We start from the raw sequence: 22,898 nt of genomic DNA, 5'->3' as shown, positions 1-22,898 counted from the left end.
TGGCATTGGGCGTTTTGGGTATAAAGAGGGACAGATATTAACAACCAATTAATATAGATAAACAGGACGAGCAAGTTTTGTCTGACGATGATGATGAAGGTGAAGAGTTCGAGGACGTGCCTATTGAGGGCCTTAACCGCCTTCCAAAGCTACCGATATTTGAACAAGGTGTCTTTGATGGGTCTATTTTTCAACAAAGACAAAAATTATACGAGTCTCGAAAGCAAATGACAACCAACGAGTCGAAAGAGGGTAATGGCAGCATTGACAATAACTCACTTTTTGTTGAAGATGGGACTGAACCAGACACCGCTGGAGTAGCGGAGCTTTTTGAGAATTTGGAGGACGAGGAAGACACAGACCTTTCAAGAGCCATCAAGCTATCTCTTGAAGATGTGCCTGATAATGACCACCCTGAAGTCGATAAGTGGGTAGGTAAGCCTGCCGCTGGCGATCATACCAAGGCGATGGATATGCCGAATCACTCAGATAGTGATGATAATGAAATGGAGTTGTTTTCTGCCCTAGCCAAATCTAAGGTTACAAAGCAACCAGCCGATAATACAAAGCCCTCACATCCGTTCTCTGGGCCCCTACCATTTGAACCTCTTAGAGTAATTAGGGGGCCACGAGAACCTACCGGCACGACCAAGGATTCAGATGATAGCGCTGCTGGAGGATTTGAAAGCTCTGAAGCGAAGGAAGAAAAACAACAACCGCTCCCTCCATGGTTTTCAGGACCATCTGAGCAAAAGGAGTTCATTTCAAAAGATAGGGGCGAAGTAGATCTCTACAGCAAGTCATGGCAAAAAAATAATATATCCTCTCGCTCAAATATGATAGATATAACAGATGTTGACGATTATACGGAGGATCAAAAAGAAGTTATCGACCTTGACTCGCCTTCAGATGCGACCGCCACATGTTCACCTACTCCGACCGATACCCAGCCACATCTGTTACCGGTAAATGTGCTGGACCAAGAGGAAGCGGCTACAGAAAACTCATTAAAGCCATCTGATGCGCCTGAGGCACCTAAGAGTCCTTCATGGAAATCAATTCTTGGGGAATCGAATGGCCCTAAAGAACCCCCCAAAGCCCTAGAACCAATCGATCCTATTGAAAACATACCGAACACCGACAATAAGCCACTGAGACCAAAGGTTGGAGACACTACTATACCAGATCAATCAATTAATGAGCTACCATCTAGCCATTCAGTTTCCAATATCGAACCTCAACCAAACGCTGAGAATGCTGTGGTTGAATTTCCCGATGATTTTGGCGACTATTCTGACCCTGAAGATGATGAATTAATGCACCAGCTAGCTTTGGAAGCCGAAGAACATGCCAGATTTGCTTCAACTTTGAATTCCAAGAGCCAGGCCGAAAATGCCCTTGACTATGAACAAGAACTGAAGCAGCTTCGTTCCCAGCAGAAAAAAGATAGGAGAGACGCTGACGAGGTCTCTCATATTATGGTTACCGAATGCCAGCAGCTACTACGACTATTCGGGCTTCCATATATAACGGCTCCAATGGAAGCGGAAGCGCAATGTGCCGAGCTGGTTTCCTTGGGACTGGTTGATGGAATCGTCACGGATGATAGTGATACATTCCTCTTTGGAGGTACACGCATTTACAAAAACATGTTCAACCAATCAAAATATGTGGAGTGTTACCTTTCAAGTGACTTGGAAAAGGAATACACGCTGGATAGGAAGAAGCTTATCAGCTTTTCTCACTTACTAGGAAGTGACTATACGGAAGGTATTCCGGGCATTGGTCCTGTAACAGCGCTTGAGATACTCACCGAGTTTTCGAGCCTAGAAGAATTTAGGGATTGGTGGTCACAGGTTCAGCTAGGGAACAAAATACCTGATGATACCCACGCTGCGTTCCGCAAGAAGTTTAAGAAAAACCTCACAAAACTGTTTTTACCTCCAGGATTCCCTGACAAGGCAGTTGAAAAAGCATACCTGGAACCTGAGGTAGACTCCGACCCTTCGGAGTTTAAATGGGGCGTCCCTGATTTGGATGCTGTGAGACAGTTCCTAATGGCGACGATAGGATGGTCTCCGGAAAGAACTGATGAAGTCCTCGTCCCAGTAATACGGGATGTAAACCGAAGAGAGCAGGAGGGCACGCAATCAAATATCACTGGGTTCTTCCAAGGTCCACAGGGCGCCGGGGCCTTCGCGCCTCGCCAACGTACGGCTGGCAAGAGCCGTATGGAAAAGGCATTTGGAAGGCTTAGAAATCAAGCAGAAGCAAGACAAACTACACTGGATTCGTACTCCAACAATATAGAGAGTCCTATTCCATTGGATGAGATTGGAGGTGACAACTCCGTGACATCAGCGAAGACTCGACGACGGGCAAGGTCTAATGCCACTAGCGCCTCAATCGACAAAGATGATGAAAAAACCAATAAGCAGCCCGCTCGCAAGGCCCGCAAAAAGACAAAACGTACGGATGTATAGCGTCTCAAGAAATACTCCCCGTCTACATACCACTGAAGGTAAACATTTCCGGCGGCAACTGGGACAACCACCTTATCGGTCGACATTTTGATCAACTCAAGGATGGTGCTTTGGAGAAGCGCACGAATGATACGGCAGCGCCAGTGTTCTAGATTGAACCATATTAAATCTCCGTCTCCGTTCAATATGTTTATATTGTAAGTAGTCAAAGTGGAGATATGACGTAGAAATGATGTGACGTTTGTACATTAAACTACATCCAGCAGCTTCCGGGCCTACACAGAAGCCAAACGGATGCAAAGTAGACGTTACGCCCAACAGTGACATCAGAGGTTCTTTTTTGTCTTCATCACTATGAAATAATAAGTTTAACTATAAGAAAAGAATCGCTGCAGGGGCGTTGGAAAGCGGCTGAAAAAGGTGCTTTTGCTGAGTCATCAACGACGTCATCTTCCCTGCTCTTAACATAAAAAATAATAACAAAAAGGCCCAAAATTCCCTTTCCCACCCAAGTTTGAACATCCAACATAACATATCGCCCCCTAGACGGTATTCTACGCTCCTCTAGCTCTGCTCTCGATAAGCCCATTGAAGTCTGTCACCAATTGCGCTCGCTGAAATTCTATAACTAACGCTCAGGAGTCACCCTCCGGATCCTCAGCGTCCATTCTCCGTTGGTTCCGCCGATTTCCATCTCCCCCTTATCCACATAACAGACAACAGGGGGATCTAGAGATATCTACAGCGATAAACTGGCAATTGAATATTAGTCAACCGCTTCTTCGCTCTTTTCGTTCCCCCGTTATTTGAGCTCCCATACAGATTGTCATTTAATATGCATCGAACCTATTCTTTGCGCCAGAGCCGTGCTCCCACGGCCTCCCAGATCGAAAGCCCACCTCCACCAATCTCATCGACCAAGACCAATAGGCTCTTTGGAGGCACTAGCTTTGGTATGGCACACTGGCTCCGCTGTTTACCTGTGCACGCATAGCCGCTGGCTACAGTCGTCTTTGCTTACTTAGGCAAAGACGACATATCCTCGATCTAATACCCCTGAGGCCGATAATGACATGCTTCTTGATCTCCATATAACTTGCATACTAACAGTATGTTTTTACTAGGCCATGCCTTCCGTAAAACTACCGCAGGTAGCTTCGGCCCTGACCTTGCAAAAAAGCTTTCGCAGTTAGTGAAGATGGAGAAGAACGTTATGCGCAGTATGGAAATGGTTGGGAGAGAGAGGATGGATGTTGCGGTACGTCTACCAAAGAAATACCTTGAATCTTGGTTTAAACCTAATCTATTTGTAGCAACAACTATCTCTTTGGGGAGAAGGCTGCGACGATGACGTTTCCGATATCACTGATAAACTTGGTGTTCTGATATATGAAATCGGAGAATTGGAGGACCAATTTATCGATCGATACGACCAATATCGAGTAACCATTAAGAGTATCCGTAACATCGAAGCTTCAGTTCAACCTAGCAGAGATCGTGAGTCCCCTAATATCTTGCTGTCTATTATATAGAGCTAACCATACGACAGGCAAACAAAAAATTACCGACCAAATTGCACAGCTTAAATACAAGGACCCGAACTCACCACGCCTCGTCGTGTTAGAACAAGAACTTGTCCGAGCAGAGGCGGAGTCTCTTGTTGCCGAAGCACAGCTTTCAAACATTACCCGTGAGAAAGTTAAGGCGGCATTTAACTATCAGTTCGATGCTCTGAGGGAACACTGTGAAAAATTAGCCATTATTGCAGGCTATGGAAAGCACCTAGTTGAATTGATTGACGACACTCCCGTAACTCCTGGGGAAACACGAGCAGCGTACGATGGATACGATGCGAGCAAGGCTATCATCCAGGACTGTGAGGATGCATTGACAAACTGGGTCTCCTCCAGCGCTGCAGTTCACTCAAAACTTTCCACTCGGTCACGCACCCTGTCTCAGAGAAGAAGAAATAATATTTCCAAGTCCCGGGCCGATGGAGGGGAGGTGGGCAGCCACGAACACTCTGTCCGTGGGGATCGTGACTCGTGGGTGCCTGCGGAGCAACACCCAAATTACTCTCAATCACACGGCGATGAAGACGATATTTATGAAGAGGATGGCATTATTCAGGCAAATGGTGACGGGGTAAGGGAGGAAGAAAGAGTGCAGGTTGCCGCGTAAAAATAGCACCTCTGTTTTACGCGGCTTACATCTTATCTCTGGCTGCTCAAATGGCCCACTCTTGCTGATACCCTCTACAAAATGAATGTCCTCATATAAAATGTTTCCTGGAATAAGCAGCCCGTCATGTTGGGTGTGGTGAATAAAACGTGGTCTATACTATCCAGATGGCAGATAAGTATTGTTTTCACCAGCAATTCACTGCTTTTCTTTGCCATCGCTAGTCTAATTACTTGAGGATTATGACGGGCTCCGCTCTGTGTGCCATTACTCACTTGAACTCGACCTACGTTATATATACTTTTGCCACCCCTATTACACTTAATACGATAATGTTATAATGTTTTCCATTCATATTATCAAATATTCAGAAGATATTACTGAGGCATGGGAGCCTTGCGATATTCCAATAGCGTCCAATTAATGGACTGAACGAATATCCTGCTTTATATGACCAGCCCAACAATATAGTAGATAATAGGGCGTTGACACTGGTTGCGGTACCTGGAGCAGAAGGAAGAGGGACGAACCCGTTAACTCCCAGCATATAATCAACAGTGAGCATTATATTGTTGTCTCACGGTTAGATTGGTTGCACTCGTGAGGCTTCAATACGTTTGGCCCGCGACATTTTCTAATATATGAAGTTTTGTCCCAAGTATCCGCACATCTAGGAACCCTTCTATCATAGGCATTGTTTAAGGTAGAAAGCAATATCCATCCCGCCACTAATGGTTGTGGACGATGTTTAGTCGGGGTTTTAGCTAAGATCTGGTATGCTTGGGGCTGATATCTTTCATAACTGCCCTATAGTTGATCCCTCAGGTTTATCTGCTTGCCGTATGGCAAGTTTAAAATAATCCAGTTGTTACGACGAATTCCTCGAGAAAGAGTTATTACATCTAGAAATAGTGATTAACGGTTGTTCATTCTGATAGGCTGTACCTTCTGTGGCAACGTAAATGGCCTTGAACTGATGGCAAGAATTGGAGACTGGTGCTCGTTCAGAGTTCCACTGCGGTTTAGTTAATGAGATCTTCGATTTGCAAAATATGTGCAATGCAGGGTTGAATTTTACTCTATACGCTAGTTAATATGACCATGGTTAATAAATTCAAACACAACTGCAAATTCCATTCAAACTTGCGAGGAACCCACCATAATAGTTAAACCCTACAAGAAACAAAGTAATGCCCCCTATTCACATTATAAGTCATTAATCATTTAACCAGCTCCAATATATAGAAAATGTCTGAAGACGTTCTTCCACCTGTTATTAAAGGAACACCTTCTCCCCAACTGTCTTCACAGTGGCTCTCCATAGACCACTGCCGAAACTCTTCGGTGATTTATCCATTAGCTTAGCCAACATATCACTTAGCTGTGAGTCTGGGGTTTGAGAGCTATTGAGGCCTCCAAACCCGTAGACCCTGCAGGCGGTGACATCTACGTCAATGTCAATATCAGCATTTGAACAGTCTGCCTGTTTGCTTTGATTATTTGGTTTGACGGTGAAGTCAATGTCAATCCTTGCCCGGGTCCTTTCCCCTTTGTTATGATATAGATCAATCCTGGCGGTTCTATCTTTGTCTTTCACCCAGCCAAGCAGCGTGCAACGGATATTCAATAGCGTGGGCTTGGACGGATCAGGCCCTGCTGGTTTGGTAGTAATAACACCACAATATCCTAACATTCGGATTTCTTCTCGCAAGGACTTCGCAGTCTCCCAAGATCTCGCAATGCTACTGAGGAATGATTTGAATGAAATGGGGGTCCGAGTAGAATGGGAAATTCGCGCGCGTATAGCATTCAGAATAAGGGAAATCTCTGGGCTAGGTTTCACGGCGACTGATTGTGACCCAGTTCCACCGGGTGAGTATGTTAGCGTTACGGGAGGCGCGTCACCGTTCAGTGATGTCCGTCGTCCTTCCTTGACTGATTTTTGTAAATGAGGGCGAAGGTGCTCTGGGTCAAAGTCAAGTCGAAGCTCCCCACTGTAACGCATTGAGAGCGTGGCACCTTTTACAGCACCTTTACCCGGCTTTGCCGAGATAACAGCCCAACCGGTTTGCTTCTCTAAACCGTGAACAGAAGCTATACGGAGCTGGTCAGCTTTCTGATTTCGGGAAAATCTCTCACGAGAGGCATATGAGTTAACTTACCCTGCAGAATGCGTACTTCTTTCATATCCCAACCGCGACATTCCTCTTTGATATTCTCGGCATCACGTATCTGTTGCAGCAGTTCGTCTTTTCGCGCTTGGTCTTTCTCCAGGACACTGCCTTTCTCATTCAGCCTATTCCGTGCATGCTCGTACTTATTTTTCTGTCCTGAAAGCTCCGTCTTGACATCTAAAAGTTTTTTTCTGACGTCTCGTAGCTCCTCTTGATCGCAGTTTTCAATCTCTTCTACCACCTTTTGGAGATTTTGAGAGTCAATCTCCAGTTTTGCATGCTTCTCAACCAAGCCCGGAACCACCCTTGCGAGTATTTTTTCTTTCTTGGAAAGAAGTATATCGTCCTGTTTCATTTCATCGACATGCCGATCTAACCCTTGCTTTAAGCCTTCCAGGAGTTTCATGCGCCATTCATACCACATTTCTTTGCTTAGCAGTCGTGCGTGAGCTTTAACATTGCGGAACTGGTTATCCATCAAGAGCCTGATATCTGGCGTGGCCATGATATACTCCTGAAATAATGGAGGGTTCTCTGCGTATGTCTCAGCTTCTATAGATCGAATGATGCGTCGACCTTCAGAAATATATGATTTAAGTTCCCGACAAGACTATTATTAAATAGTTAGCCAACAAAACAGTACTGTTTCAAGAATATAATTGTTACCCAAAGTAAACTTACGTGTTGGTATAGTTCAAGCATGGGTAGGGTGCAGAATCCAGCGGCAACGCGGTCCTCCAAGCTGAACACCTTTCTACCGTCTAATGTTTCTATACCGCGCTTGTCAGGGCTTCCAGGGGCTATAGTATGTCTCCGTTTGGTTGTAGTTAACTCCATAAAGTGTATGTTGGTCATTCCAAGAAAATCAGAGAGCTTGATTGCTTCAACCGGAGGATTGGTGCTTTCAGACAAGATTTCTGCCTCTATCTTATCCTCTTTCTCAATTGGTTTTCTGTCAATTGAGGTGTACTCTATAGGCTCCTCGGGTGAATACTTCTGTTTCACTGGGGATATTTTTGCTGGAGAAACATTATTTATCAAGGGCGACATACTTCTGTCGTAATGAAATGAGAAACGGCTTGACCGACCAACTGTTTCAGCCTTTGAAGGAGGAGCAGGAAGTTTAATGTTTTTGACTGGACTAGCTTCTCTCCCACGAAGGCGTTTTGGTGTCAGGTCTTCATCAGCATCGTCCATATCAAGTTCGGGGGGTCGTTTCCCAAGAAGGCCTCTAGCCGCACCAACATGGAGACTTTTGCGGCCTTTGAGTTTGTTCTTTTTCGGGGTGAGGCTTGAAATTAGCTCTCTCAGATTGAGTGTAGCATCCTTTTCGGATTCTTGACTCGCCCTATGCAAAACATCATCTTCAATAGCTCTTCCAACCTCTTGCTCCGGTTTCGGCATATCATGAAACTTGACACCTCGGTTGGGGGTTGGCTTCAAGATAAACTCTTGAGCATCTTCTCCAATGGAGCGCCTTTTGTCTAATATTTCTGCAACTCGCGGAGAACCAAGGCCCTCCTTGCTTATACCATGGATAGATGAATTTAATGCTTTCAAAACAAAAGTTGGGGTTGATTGCCCTGTTAGTAAGTTTTTTTGGAACAAGGAACTTGGCATTGGTTTTGTAGGATGCTGACTTATTGGCGAAATGCGTCGCTTTTGAGGGGATGCACTCCTAGACTTAGGCTTAATAGGACTTCCCTCGGGAGTAGCGGGCGTTGATGGCCCAGTAATACGAGTAGGTTTTTGTTTCGATGGCGTACATGGGCTTTTAGCTGGGGAGGACCGCCGAGATAATGATTGCCTTGGAGAACTAGAGGCCCGAGATGCAATGCTCAGCCTAGGTATACTGCGTAAGGGGCTCCCGCCATCAGATGTCACAAGAGCTGCATGTGGCGGTAACGGGGTTCTCGCAGGGGATTCAGCAACGTTCTCTTGGAAAGGAGAGCTCGGAGGATCTGCATCATATTCATCATCCGTTCGGTTTTTGCCTTTTAGGCTGTCGACACGAAAGGGTGCTAGAATTTTGCCCACAGCATTCGTCATATCCATTCCCATGGTTCCATCATCGGATGGTTCAGTTCTCTCCTCGATTGGGGGTAGTATGCCACCAACTGCGCCCGTCATCTCCATATCATCTTCTCCTAAGTCGGGATATGTTACGTCTCCTTCATATTCATTACCGTAATTTGGTCCTTCCTGGTGCGTGTAATCATTCTGATTATCCAAGTTGTGTTTGTTAAGGACACCACCCAAAACATTGGTAAACTCCATGGTCATTTCTTCGTCAGTATCGATATTGCTTTCTGTATCAAATTTTTTAGGAGAACTGCTTTTAATACCACCGATGACGTTTGTGAATTCCATTGTCTGGTCTCCAAGGTTTGTCGCAGCCGATGTTCGACGGAGGGATTCCTGGTTTTTCTGGAATGGCAAATATGGATGGGAATCGTGACTATCGATATTTGTGGTAATACTTTTCCTTCGAATAATACCACCAACGGGCTTTGTAATATCCATACTCATATCTCCATCATCTTCATTGGTTGTGCTTGCTCTCCTGGAACTCGAGGCAGCTATCTTTGCGAACCCAATGTTTTCCTGATCGAAGCGAGATGTGAGGTTTTCAGCATCGAATTTGGCAGAAGAGCCTTTCTTAACCCAGGGCTGGAAAGCGCCAACAATTTCATGGTTAGTGAACTCCATAGACAAGTCTCCATTTTCATCAAAGTCAATCCCTCTGGTACCGGCCACTTCAGCGGCTCTTTTTAGCGATCGTTCTAGGCTGCTAGAACTGGGCGTCGAGCCGTCAGAATCGGGGGAAAATTGTTCGATAGCATTTTCAATGATCATGTTAGTGCTCTCATCTTCAGGACCAGAGCTCAGTGAGTCACTTTCTACTTCTATATTTCCTGCTGGAAAACCAGCATCATTCTCAGCAGCGGAGCCGCCACTAAAAGGGCTTGAAGAAAACGCTTCATCTGCGAGGTCATCTAACGCAGCTGGTTGATTGGAATCTTCAGGATCATATTTCTCAGGGGACGATGGCGGCTCTGAAGCATCTGAGCCCTGGTCTACATCGCCAGCTGTTAACGAAGAAGCTCTGCGAGTTGTATTCGCAGCTGAAGAAGCAGTCGAGTCCTCCATTAGTTCGACTACGTTCCAGGTATGTAGTGTTGCCTCAGGCGCAAATGAAACTCGGCGATTGGCTAGGAAATACATCAGTATCATGACCAAACATAAACTCAAGGATACAGCTATTACCCATAGATTTCCTCCGTGCGGCTCGCTGTTCGAGTATCGCCTTCTTCTCTCGCTCTCGCTCGATCCGTTCTTTTTCCTCTCTCTCTCTTTGTGCTGCCAAATCTTTGGCCTTGGAAGGTGGTATCGGATTAAAATTATCAAATGGGTTGACCAGGTTATCTGTGCCGACAACCGGAGCGGTGGTGGGTGTCGAAAAATCAATAAGAAGATCATCATTCCTGGATGCCTTTTGACCGTTCCCAAATCCATCACGATTCGGCGTTTTCCTGCGCGTCTCTGCAAAGGTTGGAATATGGCTGATGGGAGAAACAGGTATGGTTGGCTTCAGAATCGACTTCAATTGGACTGCAGCTGTAGACTAGTAGGGAAAGGTCAACTTTTTAGCCAGGGGCCAGACACAAAGAACTGAGGGCCTCTCTGTATTTACGCACCTTTCTTCTGCTGTTGCCTCCATTTTTCAGGAGATCCAACCCCCCGGGCCCTAGACTCTTACTGCGAGACCGTTTATCCTTTCCGAAAGTCCTAGAGGGTATATTGCTGGTTTTCTGAACTGCACTAAGATCCGTGGTAACATTCTCTTTGTCGATATCAATGCCACCCCCTCTATGGGGCATTTGCGCAAGTGAGCGTCGAGCTCTCACGCGGGCAACGTTGCTTGGATCTCGGGTATAGGATGACATCGTTGCTCATTTATCGGCCAAAAAAGGTGACATGCGGAAACGGTGGTCCCAAAAAATGACAATCCAGCTGTCAGTTCTATATAGACTACTCCAGGTCATGTATCCATAGACAAAGCTTGTAATCTAGTTCGTGATGTTATAATCCAATGTTTCTGGCGCCCCTCGAAAAAAGGCTTTGAAGTCGCGATTAGAATCATATTACCTTATTAGGACTAGCGTCTGTAAACAAAGCAAAAGCCCTAAGCCAAGAAATGCTATACCATATTAGGCATAGAGCCCTACTTTCTCTCCCACATTGGAAATTGGCGAAGAAAAAACATCCAAAGTCCGAAAGATTCGACACTCTCGCACGTTATCGACGACCTCGCGGACTCACGACAACGACAACCCTTCCTCCCTTCCAACCATAGTCCCTTTATCCGCGCGAGCAGGAGTTGGAATACCGCAGCCATGGCGACTGAGTTGACCGTCCAGTCGGAGCGTGCGTTTTTGAAGCAGCCTCACATCTTCACCAACTCCAAAGTAAAATCGAAGAGCAAGGCTGTCGGAAAGGGTGGACGAAGATGGTACAAGGATGTTGGCCTGGGCTTCAGAACACCAAAGACTGCTATTGAAGGAAACTACATTGGTATGCACGACAAATTTCTAGGATGGGGAAGCTATCGCAAACTTTTCTTGCATGGAGTTCGAGACGGGCATAGAATGGAGGCAGAAGCTGGGAAATTGGCTGGGAGTCTGGGGCGCTCATAATTATCCATGGAAGAGCTCATGAGCTATGACGTGAATGGATGAGAACGAGAATACCCCTAGGCCCTCTGTTCTATGCCAATCTCACGATGATACCTGCAAGAATCGCAATGAGGCTCCAAACAAGCTATTGGCAATGGGTTTCTAACGGCTTTGTTCTCTATAGACAAGAAGTGCCCTTTCACCGGTCAGGTTTCCATCCGTGGCCGCATCTTGACCGGTACCGTTGTTTCCACCAAGATGCACCGCACCCTTGTCATCCGACGTGAATACCTCCACTACATCCCCAAGTACTCCCGTTACGAGAAGAGACACAAGAACCTCGCTGCACACGTCTCTCCTGCCTTCCGTGTTGAGGAAGGTGACCAAGTTACCGTTGGCCAGTGCAGACCATTGAGCAAGACTGTGCGTTCTCTGATAAAACATCCTTTACTTTGGGGACCCCGTAGCTAACGAGTCTTAGGTCCGATTCAACGTCCTTCGCGTTCTACCTCGTACTGGCAAGGCCGTCAAGTCATTCCAAAAATTCTAAATTAGGGTATAATGGCGTGAATGGAAGGTTGTTTGTCTACGTGCGCTGATGGATCGATACTGCATGACATGATGGGATACATGGTGCCTTAGAAATCGTGGGGAGAAATCGAAATCAGTGAACAGGACAGGCCAAGCAAGAAGAAAAAAATGATACTCCAATTCAAACTTCAAACCCTTGTTCTCTACTTAATCTCTCTATTGTACTCTTTACTTAAAAGGGACTACTTATCAACGGCAACGCTTTCGGCATGTCTTTCTCAAGTTGCCACGTTCCAATTGGAGTGTTTTTAGTTTCTTGTGAAATGGAACTTCTTTTTCCTGTTAACGAGAACAATGATCACAGTGTCCGAAAAAAAAAACATTCAAAGTTCACTCGTAAAAGCTCAAACAAGGCTTTCCAGCCAAATATCGTGGCAACGCAGACGGTAAATAAGTAAATGAAATACAGATTGATTCCACCTCTTATTCTCTCAGTAACTTCAATTTCTCAACATAGATGTGATTGTTGCCCGTTTAACTGCGAAGGAGTCTACCACCGGATCGGGGGTAACTTCCCTGGCATCGTTGTAGTCTAGATCTCCTTCGTCGTCTTCGCCACCGTCTTCATCTTCATAATATTCTCCGGCAGGGTCTTCGTTCTCCTCATCAGCCTCCGTGGTGTTAAGTGGAATGTCTAGGCCGAAGGCACTGATGTACCCTCGCTGAACCCCTTGCAGGTAAGATGCCCTCTTGTCTCCGGGAGACCGGAAACTCCACTTCACCGCAAACAGCGTAGAGAGTGCAGCAATATGAGATTGTGGGACATTAAGCAGCTTCAAGAGCTGCCCCATATATCTACCGGACTGTATATCTGCCACGACATTCTTTGATCTGAGTTTCCTGCCTAGTGGTGCTCTGTTGAATTTGGCGTCCTTAATAACGTGAAGCTGCAGCAACTTTCCGATGCTAGGGTATTCACTGGATATTGAAAATAGAGTGCTCGTGGAGAAGGTAGTAAGGATAGCCTCTGGTGGGATAGCACCCCAGACGAGCCATTCGCCCTGGCCAAAGTATCGACTCTTTCCTTGCGTACCATATTGGATAGGATCATATCGAAGATAGGATATTGCCGGGTATAACTGGGTGAGACTAATTTTAGACGTATCTAAGATAGAAATCTGAGCTTTCCTCTCCTTTAAGGCGCGATGAAACACCCCAAGGGGGCTGGTTGACGTTGAGATAAACGCAGAGGCTACGTTTATTCTTGTAAGATGTGTTCTGATTAATGAAGATATTATTCGTGTATCAACCAAGGAGTTATCGGGTATAGGGACTCCTAAATCTTCAGCCCACATACCACCCACAAACTTGTTATCCGAGTTTATGCCACCACTATTGCTGGTCCAAAATCGAAACAATAGTGGTGGTGGTATGATATTAGGTCGTACACTTTGGTCCGGGCTTAGAGATGGTGTTGGAAGCTCCCTAGCTGGTGGTGGTGGTATGGCAGATGCTGGTACAGCACGGCTTGGAGTTTTTGGCGGCGTCTGTTGAACTGGGCATTGATCTGCATGGCATCTTAGACGCGCGTTTTTGCCCATCTCTACTAGGTGTTGGATATCAACGCCATGCCGAGCAAGAAGATGAATTTTTCCTCGAGTCACACGCTCAATCATCTCAACGAATAAACTGATTCCAGCCCACTGTGCGGGAGGAGTATTATTCACGCAGAGCCATATATCATCCTTCCAATGTTTTAAGTGATGCCACTGGCTCCTCAGCGGTTGAGATCGAGTGCCGTTTCTCAAGCCATATGCTCGGAGGCTTTCAGCAAACGCGAGATTGAAAGTGGCTGTGAACTTCTCCCAATTCAAAACGTAGCAGCGTACTAAGACACAGAGGAATGTCTTCATCATCTCATTCCATTTTATCTTAGCTGACTCTCGTGAATTGAGCTGGACGTGCCGAATCTTCTGAGAATGCATACTCGCGTCCTAGGCTGGAAATAGTGCAGGGTGGTAGGATGGTTCAGCGTGTCTGATCTAGATTGAAGCTTGTTATTGATCAACTGTTTGTTAAGAAAGAAAGATGAGAAAATGCAGAATTGGCGAAGAAGAGAGAGAGAGGAGAAGAAGAAACGAGCGTGTTCGTGTCAAGAAGAAAAGACACGTAACGGTGCGTTAAGAAAGTAAGTAGTGAGAGCATGACGACCTCGGGGGTATACACTCTGTAGCTATAACCTGACTTTTGATATCCTCCTCACTTGGGTATCTCGGCCAACCAACGTCTGCATCTCCATCTTTCTTGAAGATATATCCTTGTACTTCTTAGTTTCTTGGTATACAAGCCATCGGCCAACGCATCGCCAGGCGCAGTGAAGAAAAAAAAGTCGCAAGAAGTCGGAAAAGAGTGTGTTGATCGTTCTTTCCTCTTTTGGGTAAAAACAGAAAACGAAGGAAGGAAGCTGAGAAAAGTGGGTCCTTTACCGCTCAGCCCATTGCACTAGTCCCAAGAAGGCTAGCGGCGCCACGAGGAGCCAGGAATAGAAGTGAGATTCCAAAAGGCACTAACTCGTTTTAAACGAACGGGTAAGTTTAGCGGTATTACTGGCGTAACGGCCCTTTTTCCCCCGCAGCTTTGAAGCTTACGAAGCTTGTATTGGTATTCTGGGCCCCTTCGTTGTTTATGTAAGCAGCTGTCTCTGCCCTGCCACAGACCCACCGGCGACCTTTTTTCTCTCCCTGGCTCAGCCATGCGGCGCGCGTCAGCTTGAGATATATTAAGGGCTTCGTCCCTAGCAGGACAAACATCACAACAAACATCTTTTTCCTCCTTCTAAACCCCAGGTTATTCCGTTGCACACAGGTTGCTTCTCCAGCTCTTATACACCGCTACCCCACTCTCAGCTGCTATCTCGTCTCATTCTAGCAAATCTCGAACTGTTTCAGGCACTATTTCAGGTACCAACAAAACAAAATGGGCAAAGGCGGGCGATTTGCGTGCATTTTCCTACCTTACATTCTCTCAATCGGAACACTTGTATGCCTTGCTCTAGTCGGTCTGGGATGCTACAACACTAGCACTCTTACAGATGTCTACTTTGCAAAGGTCAGCCCAGCCTTGTAGCAGTTTTAGTCGTTTTACGATGAGCTCTAACACCTGCATAGGTTGATATGAAAGATCTCAATACCTCCCCGTCTGGGCTAAATAGTCGGCTACAACCTCTTGCACATGGCCTCGAGCAGGCTAAAGCCAAAGGCGAGATTCATGACTTCTACATCGTCGGTATGTGGAACTATTGTTATGGTGACAACAAGAACGGAGCGGACCACGTCACCCATTGTTCTCCTCGACAGTCGAAGTTCTGGTTCAACCCTGCCGAAGTCTGGGGCGTCGATGATACCATCGAACAGCTCTACCCATCGACCCTGCAGAAGGGCCTAAACACCTATAAGAAGGTCGCCGGATGGATGTTCGTTGCATACGCCGTTGCCATCTCTGCCTCCGCCGTTCAGCTTCTGGTCGGAATTTCAGCCATCTTTAGCCGATGGGGTAGCTTTTTCACCACCCTCGTTGCCGCAGTAAGTCTCGTCACCTCAACATACACACAGCATAACTCGGATTTGTAGCTAAACTCACCTACCAGGTTGCTGCCGTATTCACCATTGGCTCTGCCGCCACCGCTTCCGTCCTCTACGGTATCCTTGTCGGAGCTATCAAAACGGGCCTTAAGCCATTCGACATCAAGGCCAGCGTCGGCACCCGCATGCTCTCCATCTACTGGTTAGGAGCCCTCTTCACGCTTGCTGGTGGATTCTTCTGGCTCCTCAGCGTCTGCTGCTGCTCCGGCCGCTCTCCATACGGCCACCGCGATAACCGACGTGGCATTACTGCCGAAAAGGCTCCTTACACCTACGAACGTGTTGCTAGTCCATATGGTGTGCACCCTGGGTCTTCCGTCCCCATGCACAACATGCCCTCTCACCACGCCCAAGACACTGCCTACGAGCCTTTCAGACATGATCAGCGCGCATAAATATTTTTTGCACGTCACCTCCGGATAGCATCATTTCATATACCCACTGTTTCGTTTTATTTCTTGTTTTGAACTACCAAAGAGAGACAGAGAGTAATGACCCGTCTATGACCACTACAGTGAAATTAGCATCAGGCTATATAGATTTCCTACTTTTGCTTTGTCTTTCTTTCTTTACTTGGTCTCTATTTTCTGCGGTGCGGGGATGGCGTTGGCCTGGACTGGCCTTGATATATTTGCTTTGTTCTGTTTCTTTTCTTTGCCCTGCTATCTACATACAGCAACGACGCACGGAGTACATAATACATCCACTTGTACAGACCATACATGTTTTCAATCACAGAATAAAGCGCAGTGATATTATGGTACGTAAAGTCGAGTTAAAGATAGCTGTTTTTGCCCCTTGTTTCTCCTATTGTGTTTCTCATACTGTAGAGACGGCTTCTCAAACCTACGGAAGTCCCATATGCAACTTTGGACAAATTACAAAATCTCCGAAACAGAAACATGGGTAGCCCTGACTCAGTTTGATACATTATGGACTGCTAGAGCAAGCACTAGTTGTCAGACAGAATTGTATAGCTGGTATCAGAACGGTTTATACTACCACTGATCTATTAATATCTCCCTGAGCAATGACCTGGGCTGCTCCTCGGCCTTCTCTGATCTAATAGAGTCCAGGGACGCTGGCGTATATCAAGATGTAGCGGTGAGATGCCAGAGGGGACTGTATGAGGTAGACTGGTAACTATCCAACAGAACAGATCTGGAAAAGAGAAAGCCGAGATGCAAAAGAGAAGATTGAAATAGCATCGCTGAATGAAGATGTAATTCCCAGCCAACGGCACACGCATATTCCTACTACATCGCTTCTACCCCTTCCACCGTGTTGCATATTAGTGAGGCGTTGGCACTGACCGCCATCATGTAATAGAGTATAGCCCCCATCGAGATTTATCAATAACACCACTGCTAGGGTAGCTCCGAGGCCAAAAACAATACGTCTTCATATTCCGCCAAAAAAAAAAAAGGAACATGTGATAGTGAAACAATAGGCCAGATAAAGCAACCAAGATCATACGCTGAAAAGGGAGATAGGACGGAGGAGAGAGAAGGGAGTAGGAGAAGTTCTACTGCGATCACCGTTTGCGCTCGAAGTACCCGCTCGATCCCAACACCGCGATGCTTTGGTCCATCACCCATTCACCGACACCGAGATAGCCGTCTAGCCATCGTTTGACTTCTTTGCTCTCTGTGATTTTATCAGAGTTCAGGCTGGGGCTAACGTCATATTGGCCGTTCGTCCACGGCCCATGCAAGGGCTCGTCCGCTTCACCAACACTGCGCTTCTCCTCTGGCATGGCCGTGGGTGAGACGGGGTGAGGTGAGAGTCGGACGGAGCCCATGGGCCGGGCGGGCGGGGGGACACGAGGAGTTAGCTATTTTGTTTCCACTGAAAAGGTGTGTGTAGAGAGTTATATCGTGTATAGACGGGAAGGGTATTTACGTTAAACCTGTCGACCGCTTGATTCCTGCTAGAAACGCAGAGACTAGAGGACGTCAGTGTGTGGTACACCAAGGTAGGAAAGATAGAACAGGGTGAATACGTACGGAGCACAGCATCAATAGCATAGTGCGTGAGACGCCCGAACTATTGGATCAACGGTGTTAGCTAACAGCTTCCGGAGAACCAGGAGGAAGAGAGCCAACGTGCCACCATCTTGTTAGAGCTGGGGAGATATGAGCTGAGCAGGGGAGAAGTTGATGGGTGATCGTTGAAGTCGAGCTTCAGGCGAGAAGTCTTTTTCTTTTCGTGCTGGCGTTGTCTATGGCGACCAGAAGCCGTTCGTCCTTCCTCTTTCCCTTCATGGACCGTGCCTGATTAATCGATATGAGGTCACCTGGTCATCATGTGATTATCATGTGGTATGTTACTAATAGTTTACCTAAGATGGTTATATAAGCCTTTCGGCTTCCCCTTTATAGACTAGTGCCATCTCTGTTATCTCGGGACCCACTTTAACGGAAGGAAGATGATCCGAAACACTGATAAGAAGCCAGCCAATGAGAGAGCTCAGGCGGGTCGGGTTCATTATTTGACCCCGCCAAGTCCGAGCGTCCAGTAGCAAAAAAAGAGGAAGTAGAGAATTGTATGTGAGTACGGAGGATGCTGTAAGTATGAAGGATGGATGGATATGTGTGGGATGTGGGTGGGTGTGTAAGACGAAACAAGGTGAGGCGGGCGAGTAAAGTAAGAGAAGGACAAGTCGCCAGTGACGTAGCTGGAAGCCGGCATTACTTATCTTCCTCCATGCAGGGAGAGAGAAGGGCCCTGCCGCCCTGTGCATCGTGAGCTGTCAGGACCCTCTTAGAGCGACCTCGCAACTCCTTCATATCACGTATGGTAGACAGCTGAGCAGGCCACAAGACTACGGAAGGGCAACCCGCAGAATATAGCCCTTGGATGATATTCAAACACTTAGAAGTGCTTTTTTATATCACCGTCGCAACTTATAAAACACCACGGCAAGTGTGTGCCTAAGCAAGTCCCGCTAAAAGAAAAAAAGTCGCTCAACGCCCAACAAAAAAGCAGCCAACTCGACACACGCATTAAAACACGACCTTCCTGAGCTGCATCTGCGACGTTCTCTCCTTGTATTTCTACCTTCGACTGCGCCACCTGCTATAAATCAAGGCAGTTCCTCGCTCGTCCTTCCCGCCCTCGTCTCTCTCCTCTATAAAGTCGGCCACGGCGCCATCAGGATCCAGCAGTCATGGCAAACGCGTTAGACCATCTCTCGAACAGAATGAAGCTGGAGTGGCACTCCCAGCTTGATACGGAGTATCAACCCGCTAACAACTACCGTCGCACCTCCATTATCTGCACCATTGGTGAGTGAGACTTGTTCACGCCTACGACGGACAGCTCTGGGCTCTGGCTAATGCTTCTATCCAATTGCTTAGGTCCGAAGACAAACTCAGTTGAGAAGATTAACATCCTCCGTGAAGGTCTGCCTCCCCTCTCTTCCTCTCCGGGAGGATATGGTACACTGATGTCTCGCTCATGTAGCTGGTCTCAATGTTGTTCGCATGAACTTCTCCCATGGGTCTCATGAGGTAGGATTCACATTATTAACTTAACATCCTCTTTGACTATTTTGTTTAGCTAACTTGTTGTTCGATCTGTCTAGTACCACAAATCTGTCATTGACAACGCCAGAGAAGCTGAGCGTCTTCAGGCCGGCCGTCCACTTGCAATTGCTCTCGACACCGTACGTCCAAGACCTATCGGGTATGTCGACATGGGTTTGAAACTGACATCCCTGTAGAAAGGACCTGAGATTCGTACTGGAAACACCCCTGGCGACAAGGACATTCCCATCAAGGAGGGAACGGAGTTGAATATTACAACTGACGATCAATATGCCACCAGCAGTGATGACAAGAATATGTTCGTTTCCCCCCTCCTCGTTCCATAGTAGTCGTACTCGTTCCAGTACTAACCTTGGATGCTTTCCCCATAGGTACGTCGACTATAAGAACATCACCAAGGTCATCTCAAAGGGCAAGCTGGTATACGTAGATGATGGTGTTCTCTCGTTTGAGGTTCTCGATATTGTCGATGACAAGACCTTGCGCGTCAAGTGTCTGAACAACGGAAACATCTCCTCCAAAAAGGGTGTAAACTTACCGGGTACCGATGTCGATCTGCCCGCGTTGTCCGAAAAGGACAAGGAAGACTTGAAATTCGGTGTTGAGAACGGCGTCGACATGATCTTTGCCTCCTTCATCCGCCATGGCAGCGATATCAAACACATCCGTGCTGTCTTGGGCGAGGCAGGAAAGGAGATTCAGATCATCGCCAAGATCGAGAACCAGCAAGGAATGAACAACTTTGACGAGATTCTGCAGGAGACTGATGGTGTCATGGTTGCTCGTGGTGACCTCGGTATCGAGATTCCTGCCGCAAAGGTCTTCATTGCCCAGAAGATGATGATCGCGAAGTGCAATATCAAGGGCAAGCCAGTCATCTGCGCTACCCAGATGTTGGAGTCCATGACCTATAACCCACGCCCAACTCGTGCTGAGGTGTCTGACGTCGCCAACGCTGTCCTTGACGGTGCAGACTGCGTCATGTTGTCCGGCGAGACTGCCAAGGGTAACTACCCCAAGGAAGCCGTAGCCATGATGCATGAGACCTGTCTTCTCGCTGAAATTGCAATCCCGTATGTCAGCGTATTCGACGAACTGCGCAGCCTGGCCCCCCGTCCTTCCGACACTCTGGAATCGATTGCCATGGCAGCCGTCTCTGCTAGTCTGGAACTGAACGCCGGTGCCATCTTGGTTCTCACCACTTCGTAAGTTGTCGGCACTCTTCTCCGGTTTGACGGGCTTTAACTGACACAAATATGTACTCGTGTGTAGCGGCAATACTGCTCGTCTTCTATCCAAGTACCGTCCAGTCTGCCCCATCATTATGGTAACCCGCAACCCCAGAGCTGCCAGAGTAAGTCATACCACCCCCATCCCTGCGTTAGTACGCCCTAGATTATAGTTATTGATGATTTTCGTTGCATAGTACTCCCACTTGTACCGCGGAGTGTACCCTTTTATCTTCAACGAGCCCAAGCCCGACTATAACGTCACTGAGTGGCAGAAGAATGTCGACCTTCGTCTGAAATGGGGTATTGCTCAGGCCATTGACCTTAGCATCATCTCCAAGGGTACTCCAGTCGTCTGCGTCCAAGGTTGGCGTGGTGGCCAGGGACATACCAACACCATCCGCGTTGTCCCGGCTGAACCAGACCACCTAGGTCTTATCTAGGAAAAAAACCCCCAAAAAAAAAAAGGTGAAAAGAAAAGATGAATGGAAAATGGAAAAGGTTCTCTTTCTGGATGAAGATGATGGCTTTTCTTTATTAGTTCATTTTTTGCATTGGGAGATAATAAATGCTGGTACGTGTTTTGACGCCTTCTTTTTCAATGTTTATGGATCTATATGATCGTTTTGTGAGCTCTGTCAAATAAACGTCCATCCCCCTATAGCAATCCAGCTCGGGAATACAGTCCTCGACATAGACCTGCAGCCGATACATCATACGTGAGAAAAGGAGAGAGAGAGAGTAAACCTGAGAAGCCCAAGTTTGTGCTTTGGAAACGAGAAAAAGGCGTAAAGGGCGACCGGGTAGAATCGGACGGGTTTGTGCCGAGGTTGAGACGCGTGAACTTCGACCCAGCATTTCTTACTTTCTCACGAGAGCATACATAGTATGGTAGATGGAGAGCAAAGAGGATGATAGTAACCAGAATATGTTTGTAAAAGAAACAAGAGATAATAATAACTGGCTTAATGATTTACAGGAGCAGCAGACTTTCAACAAGCAAAATATCCAAAACGCAAGGGAGAAGAAAAATATCCTTGTAAACACGGACAAGCCCCTTAGCTGTTGACAGACCAGATGCAAAGGGAGATATATAAGAAGTGTCACGACGTAGAGTGTAGAGTGGGGGGGTTGAGTGAAGTAGGAGGAAGAGAAGGAGGTAGAGTTGGTCGAAAGAAGGAAGATATGGTATACAAAGGCTGTGGTGGAGGAGGTAAGAGTCAGGATAGACCAGAGGAAGGCTAAGGGGATGGTGACGAGGGAAGTTTCACAAGAAAACAATATATATCCAACTGTAGCCCGAGAGATAATTCCAATTTGTGTAGTTTATTGTGCTGCGAGGTTAAATGCTAATAAGATGTTTGATGGGAAAAAAAAAATAAATGGGAGATCTAAGGGTTAGTTTAGTAAGAGTTCTTTGGCGGAGTTGGTGTTGATATTAGCGGTTACACTTCTACCGCTGAAGCTATTACCGGTTGAGCTTCTACTGGTTCAGCTTCCTTTGCGGGAGTTTCCTCCGCCTTGGCTTCCTCTGGCTTGACTTCCTCCGGCAGTGGTTCTGGTATAGCGACCTCCACAGGCTTGACTTCCTCCTGTTGAGGCTGAGGCTCTGGCTGGGTTTCTGGTTGGGTTGGTTCAGGCTGAGTTTCTTCCTGGACCTCAACTGGCTGAGGTTGAGCTACTTCTTGTGAGACGGGTTCAGGTTGGGCTTCCTTTGGTTGATCTTCAGGCTGGGTCGCTGTTGACACTGTAGCTGGAGGGGCCTTGGGCTCCACTGGTTTTTCCTCTTCTGCGGAAACCGGTTCAGCAGGTTTTGATGACGCCACTTCTGTTGGGGCGGTTTCACGAGCATGCTCGTCGCCAGCCGGTCGTACAGACAGCCTAGTCGATTTGGTTCTCACAGGGCTTCCGGTATGGGGTGCCTTGTCCGCCGGTTTTCTTGGTGCTTTAGCGAGCCTGGGAGGGCTGGTGATGTCTAGCTTCTCCTGTCTCTTATTCGCCGAACTGGCGGTTGGTCGTATTAGTCTCGCCAGTGAGGAGTCATCGACGGGTCGAGAGCTGAGGATGCTGGCGCGAGAAGTCGGTCTGTCGTGGGAGGAAGTATGCTGTGGTGCGAGGGAGGCTCGGGAACCTTGTTTGCGAACCGTGGTTGTGGTGGCGGATGGAACTGAAGGTTTGGATGTACCTGTGGTTCGAGGGGCAGAAGGTCTTAAGGTTGACGGTTTGCGGCTGAGAGCTTGGGCTTTTGCGGTGCTGGCAGAAGTACTGTTTCGGCTTGAGGGCCGGGAGGGCGATGCGTTGGGCTTTGCTGTGGATGACGCAGCTGGAGCGAGCATGGATCCATGAGTGCGAGCTGGGCGGGAAGGAGACTTGGGGCCGCCGTTCTTGAGGGTAGAGGAGGCAAGTTTAGGGGTTTGGCTGGCCGTCTTGGGGTC

General features: G+C 47.2%; 9 protein-coding genes across 9 annotated transcripts in view; 5 read left to right on the top strand and 4 right to left on the bottom strand.

The window, feature by feature from the left end:
* Positions 1 to 2,635, top strand: part of MCYG_02478 (DNA excision repair protein Rad2) — a gene marked incomplete at both ends in the record, with an annotated part of 3,630 nt that extends 995 nt beyond the window's left edge. The window contains 2 exons of the mRNA XM_002849498.1: positions 58 to 2,477; positions 2,522 to 2,635. Coding sequence (XP_002849544.1) covers positions 58 to 2,477; positions 2,522 to 2,635 — 2,534 coding nt within the window. The remainder of the gene's footprint in view (positions 1 to 57; positions 2,478 to 2,521) is intronic.
* A 683-nt stretch (positions 2,636 to 3,318) lies between these two features.
* Positions 3,319 to 4,664, top strand: MCYG_02477 (sphingolipid long chain base-responsive protein PIL1; the record flags this gene model as incomplete). Its single annotated transcript, XM_002849497.1, has 4 exons — positions 3,319 to 3,436; positions 3,608 to 3,741; positions 3,797 to 3,980; positions 4,033 to 4,664. 4 exons carry the CDS (start codon positions 3,319 to 3,321, stop codon positions 4,662 to 4,664), a joined length of 1,068 nt encoding a protein of 355 aa, XP_002849543.1.
* A 1,276-nt stretch (positions 4,665 to 5,940) lies between these two features.
* MCYG_02476 (conserved hypothetical protein) lies at positions 5,941 to 10,785 on the bottom strand (the record flags this gene model as incomplete). The annotated part of the gene is made up of 5 exons (XM_002849496.1): positions 5,941 to 6,758; positions 6,827 to 7,448; positions 7,520 to 10,050; positions 10,106 to 10,463; positions 10,537 to 10,785. 5 exons carry the CDS (start codon positions 10,783 to 10,785, stop codon positions 5,941 to 5,943), a joined length of 4,578 nt encoding a protein of 1,525 aa, XP_002849542.1.
* A 329-nt stretch (positions 10,786 to 11,114) lies between these two features.
* Positions 11,115 to 12,193, top strand: MCYG_02475 (40S ribosomal protein S11; the record flags this gene model as incomplete). Its single annotated transcript, XM_002849495.1, has 3 exons — positions 11,115 to 11,413; positions 11,699 to 11,937; positions 11,996 to 12,193. The coding sequence occupies 3 exons, from the start codon at positions 11,236 to 11,238 to the stop codon at positions 12,062 to 12,064; spliced, it is 486 nt and encodes a 161-aa protein (XP_002849541.1).
* Positions 12,194 to 12,545: 352 nt separating this feature from the next.
* On the bottom strand, positions 12,546 to 14,344 carry MCYG_02474 (conserved hypothetical protein; the record flags this gene model as incomplete). The annotated part of the gene is made up of 2 exons (XM_002849494.1): positions 12,546 to 14,039; positions 14,309 to 14,344. The coding sequence occupies 2 exons, from the start codon at positions 14,342 to 14,344 to the stop codon at positions 12,546 to 12,548; spliced, it is 1,530 nt and encodes a 509-aa protein (XP_002849540.1).
* A 677-nt stretch (positions 14,345 to 15,021) lies between these two features.
* Positions 15,022 to 16,081, top strand: MCYG_02473 (uncharacterized protein; the record flags this gene model as incomplete). Its single annotated transcript, XM_002849493.1, has 3 exons — positions 15,022 to 15,153; positions 15,213 to 15,626; positions 15,692 to 16,081. 3 exons carry the CDS (start codon positions 15,022 to 15,024, stop codon positions 16,079 to 16,081), a joined length of 936 nt encoding a protein of 311 aa, XP_002849539.1.
* Positions 16,082 to 17,220: 1,139 nt separating this feature from the next.
* Positions 17,221 to 17,713, bottom strand: MCYG_02472 (conserved hypothetical protein; the record flags this gene model as incomplete). Its single annotated transcript, XM_002849492.1, has 2 exons — positions 17,221 to 17,520; positions 17,678 to 17,713. The coding sequence occupies 2 exons, from the start codon at positions 17,711 to 17,713 to the stop codon at positions 17,221 to 17,223; spliced, it is 336 nt and encodes a 111-aa protein (XP_002849538.1).
* A 1,142-nt stretch (positions 17,714 to 18,855) lies between these two features.
* On the top strand, positions 18,856 to 20,906 carry MCYG_02471 (pyruvate kinase; the record flags this gene model as incomplete). The annotated part of the gene is made up of 8 exons (XM_002849491.1): positions 18,856 to 18,973; positions 19,046 to 19,090; positions 19,152 to 19,198; positions 19,273 to 19,353; positions 19,411 to 19,532; positions 19,606 to 20,439; positions 20,507 to 20,588; positions 20,661 to 20,906. The coding sequence occupies 8 exons, from the start codon at positions 18,856 to 18,858 to the stop codon at positions 20,904 to 20,906; spliced, it is 1,575 nt and encodes a 524-aa protein (XP_002849537.1).
* A 1,002-nt stretch (positions 20,907 to 21,908) lies between these two features.
* Positions 21,909 to 22,898, bottom strand: part of MCYG_02470 (gamma-aminobutyric acid A receptor) — a gene marked incomplete at both ends in the record, with an annotated part of 1,873 nt that continues 883 nt past the window's right edge. Inside the window, one exon of the mRNA XM_002849490.1 lies at positions 21,909 to 22,816. Coding sequence (XP_002849536.1) covers positions 21,909 to 22,816 — 908 coding nt within the window. The remainder of the gene's footprint in view (positions 22,817 to 22,898) is intronic.

Source organism: Microsporum canis, genomic scaffold (genome assembly GCF_000151145.1).
Source record: "Microsporum canis CBS 113480 supercont1.2 genomic scaffold, whole genome shotgun sequence".
In the NCBI taxonomy this organism is placed as follows: Eukaryota; Fungi; Ascomycota; class Eurotiomycetes; order Onygenales; family Arthrodermataceae; genus Microsporum; species Microsporum canis.
Note: the sequence above shows the minus strand (reverse complement) of the source record. Positions and strands in the feature narration are given on the sequence as shown.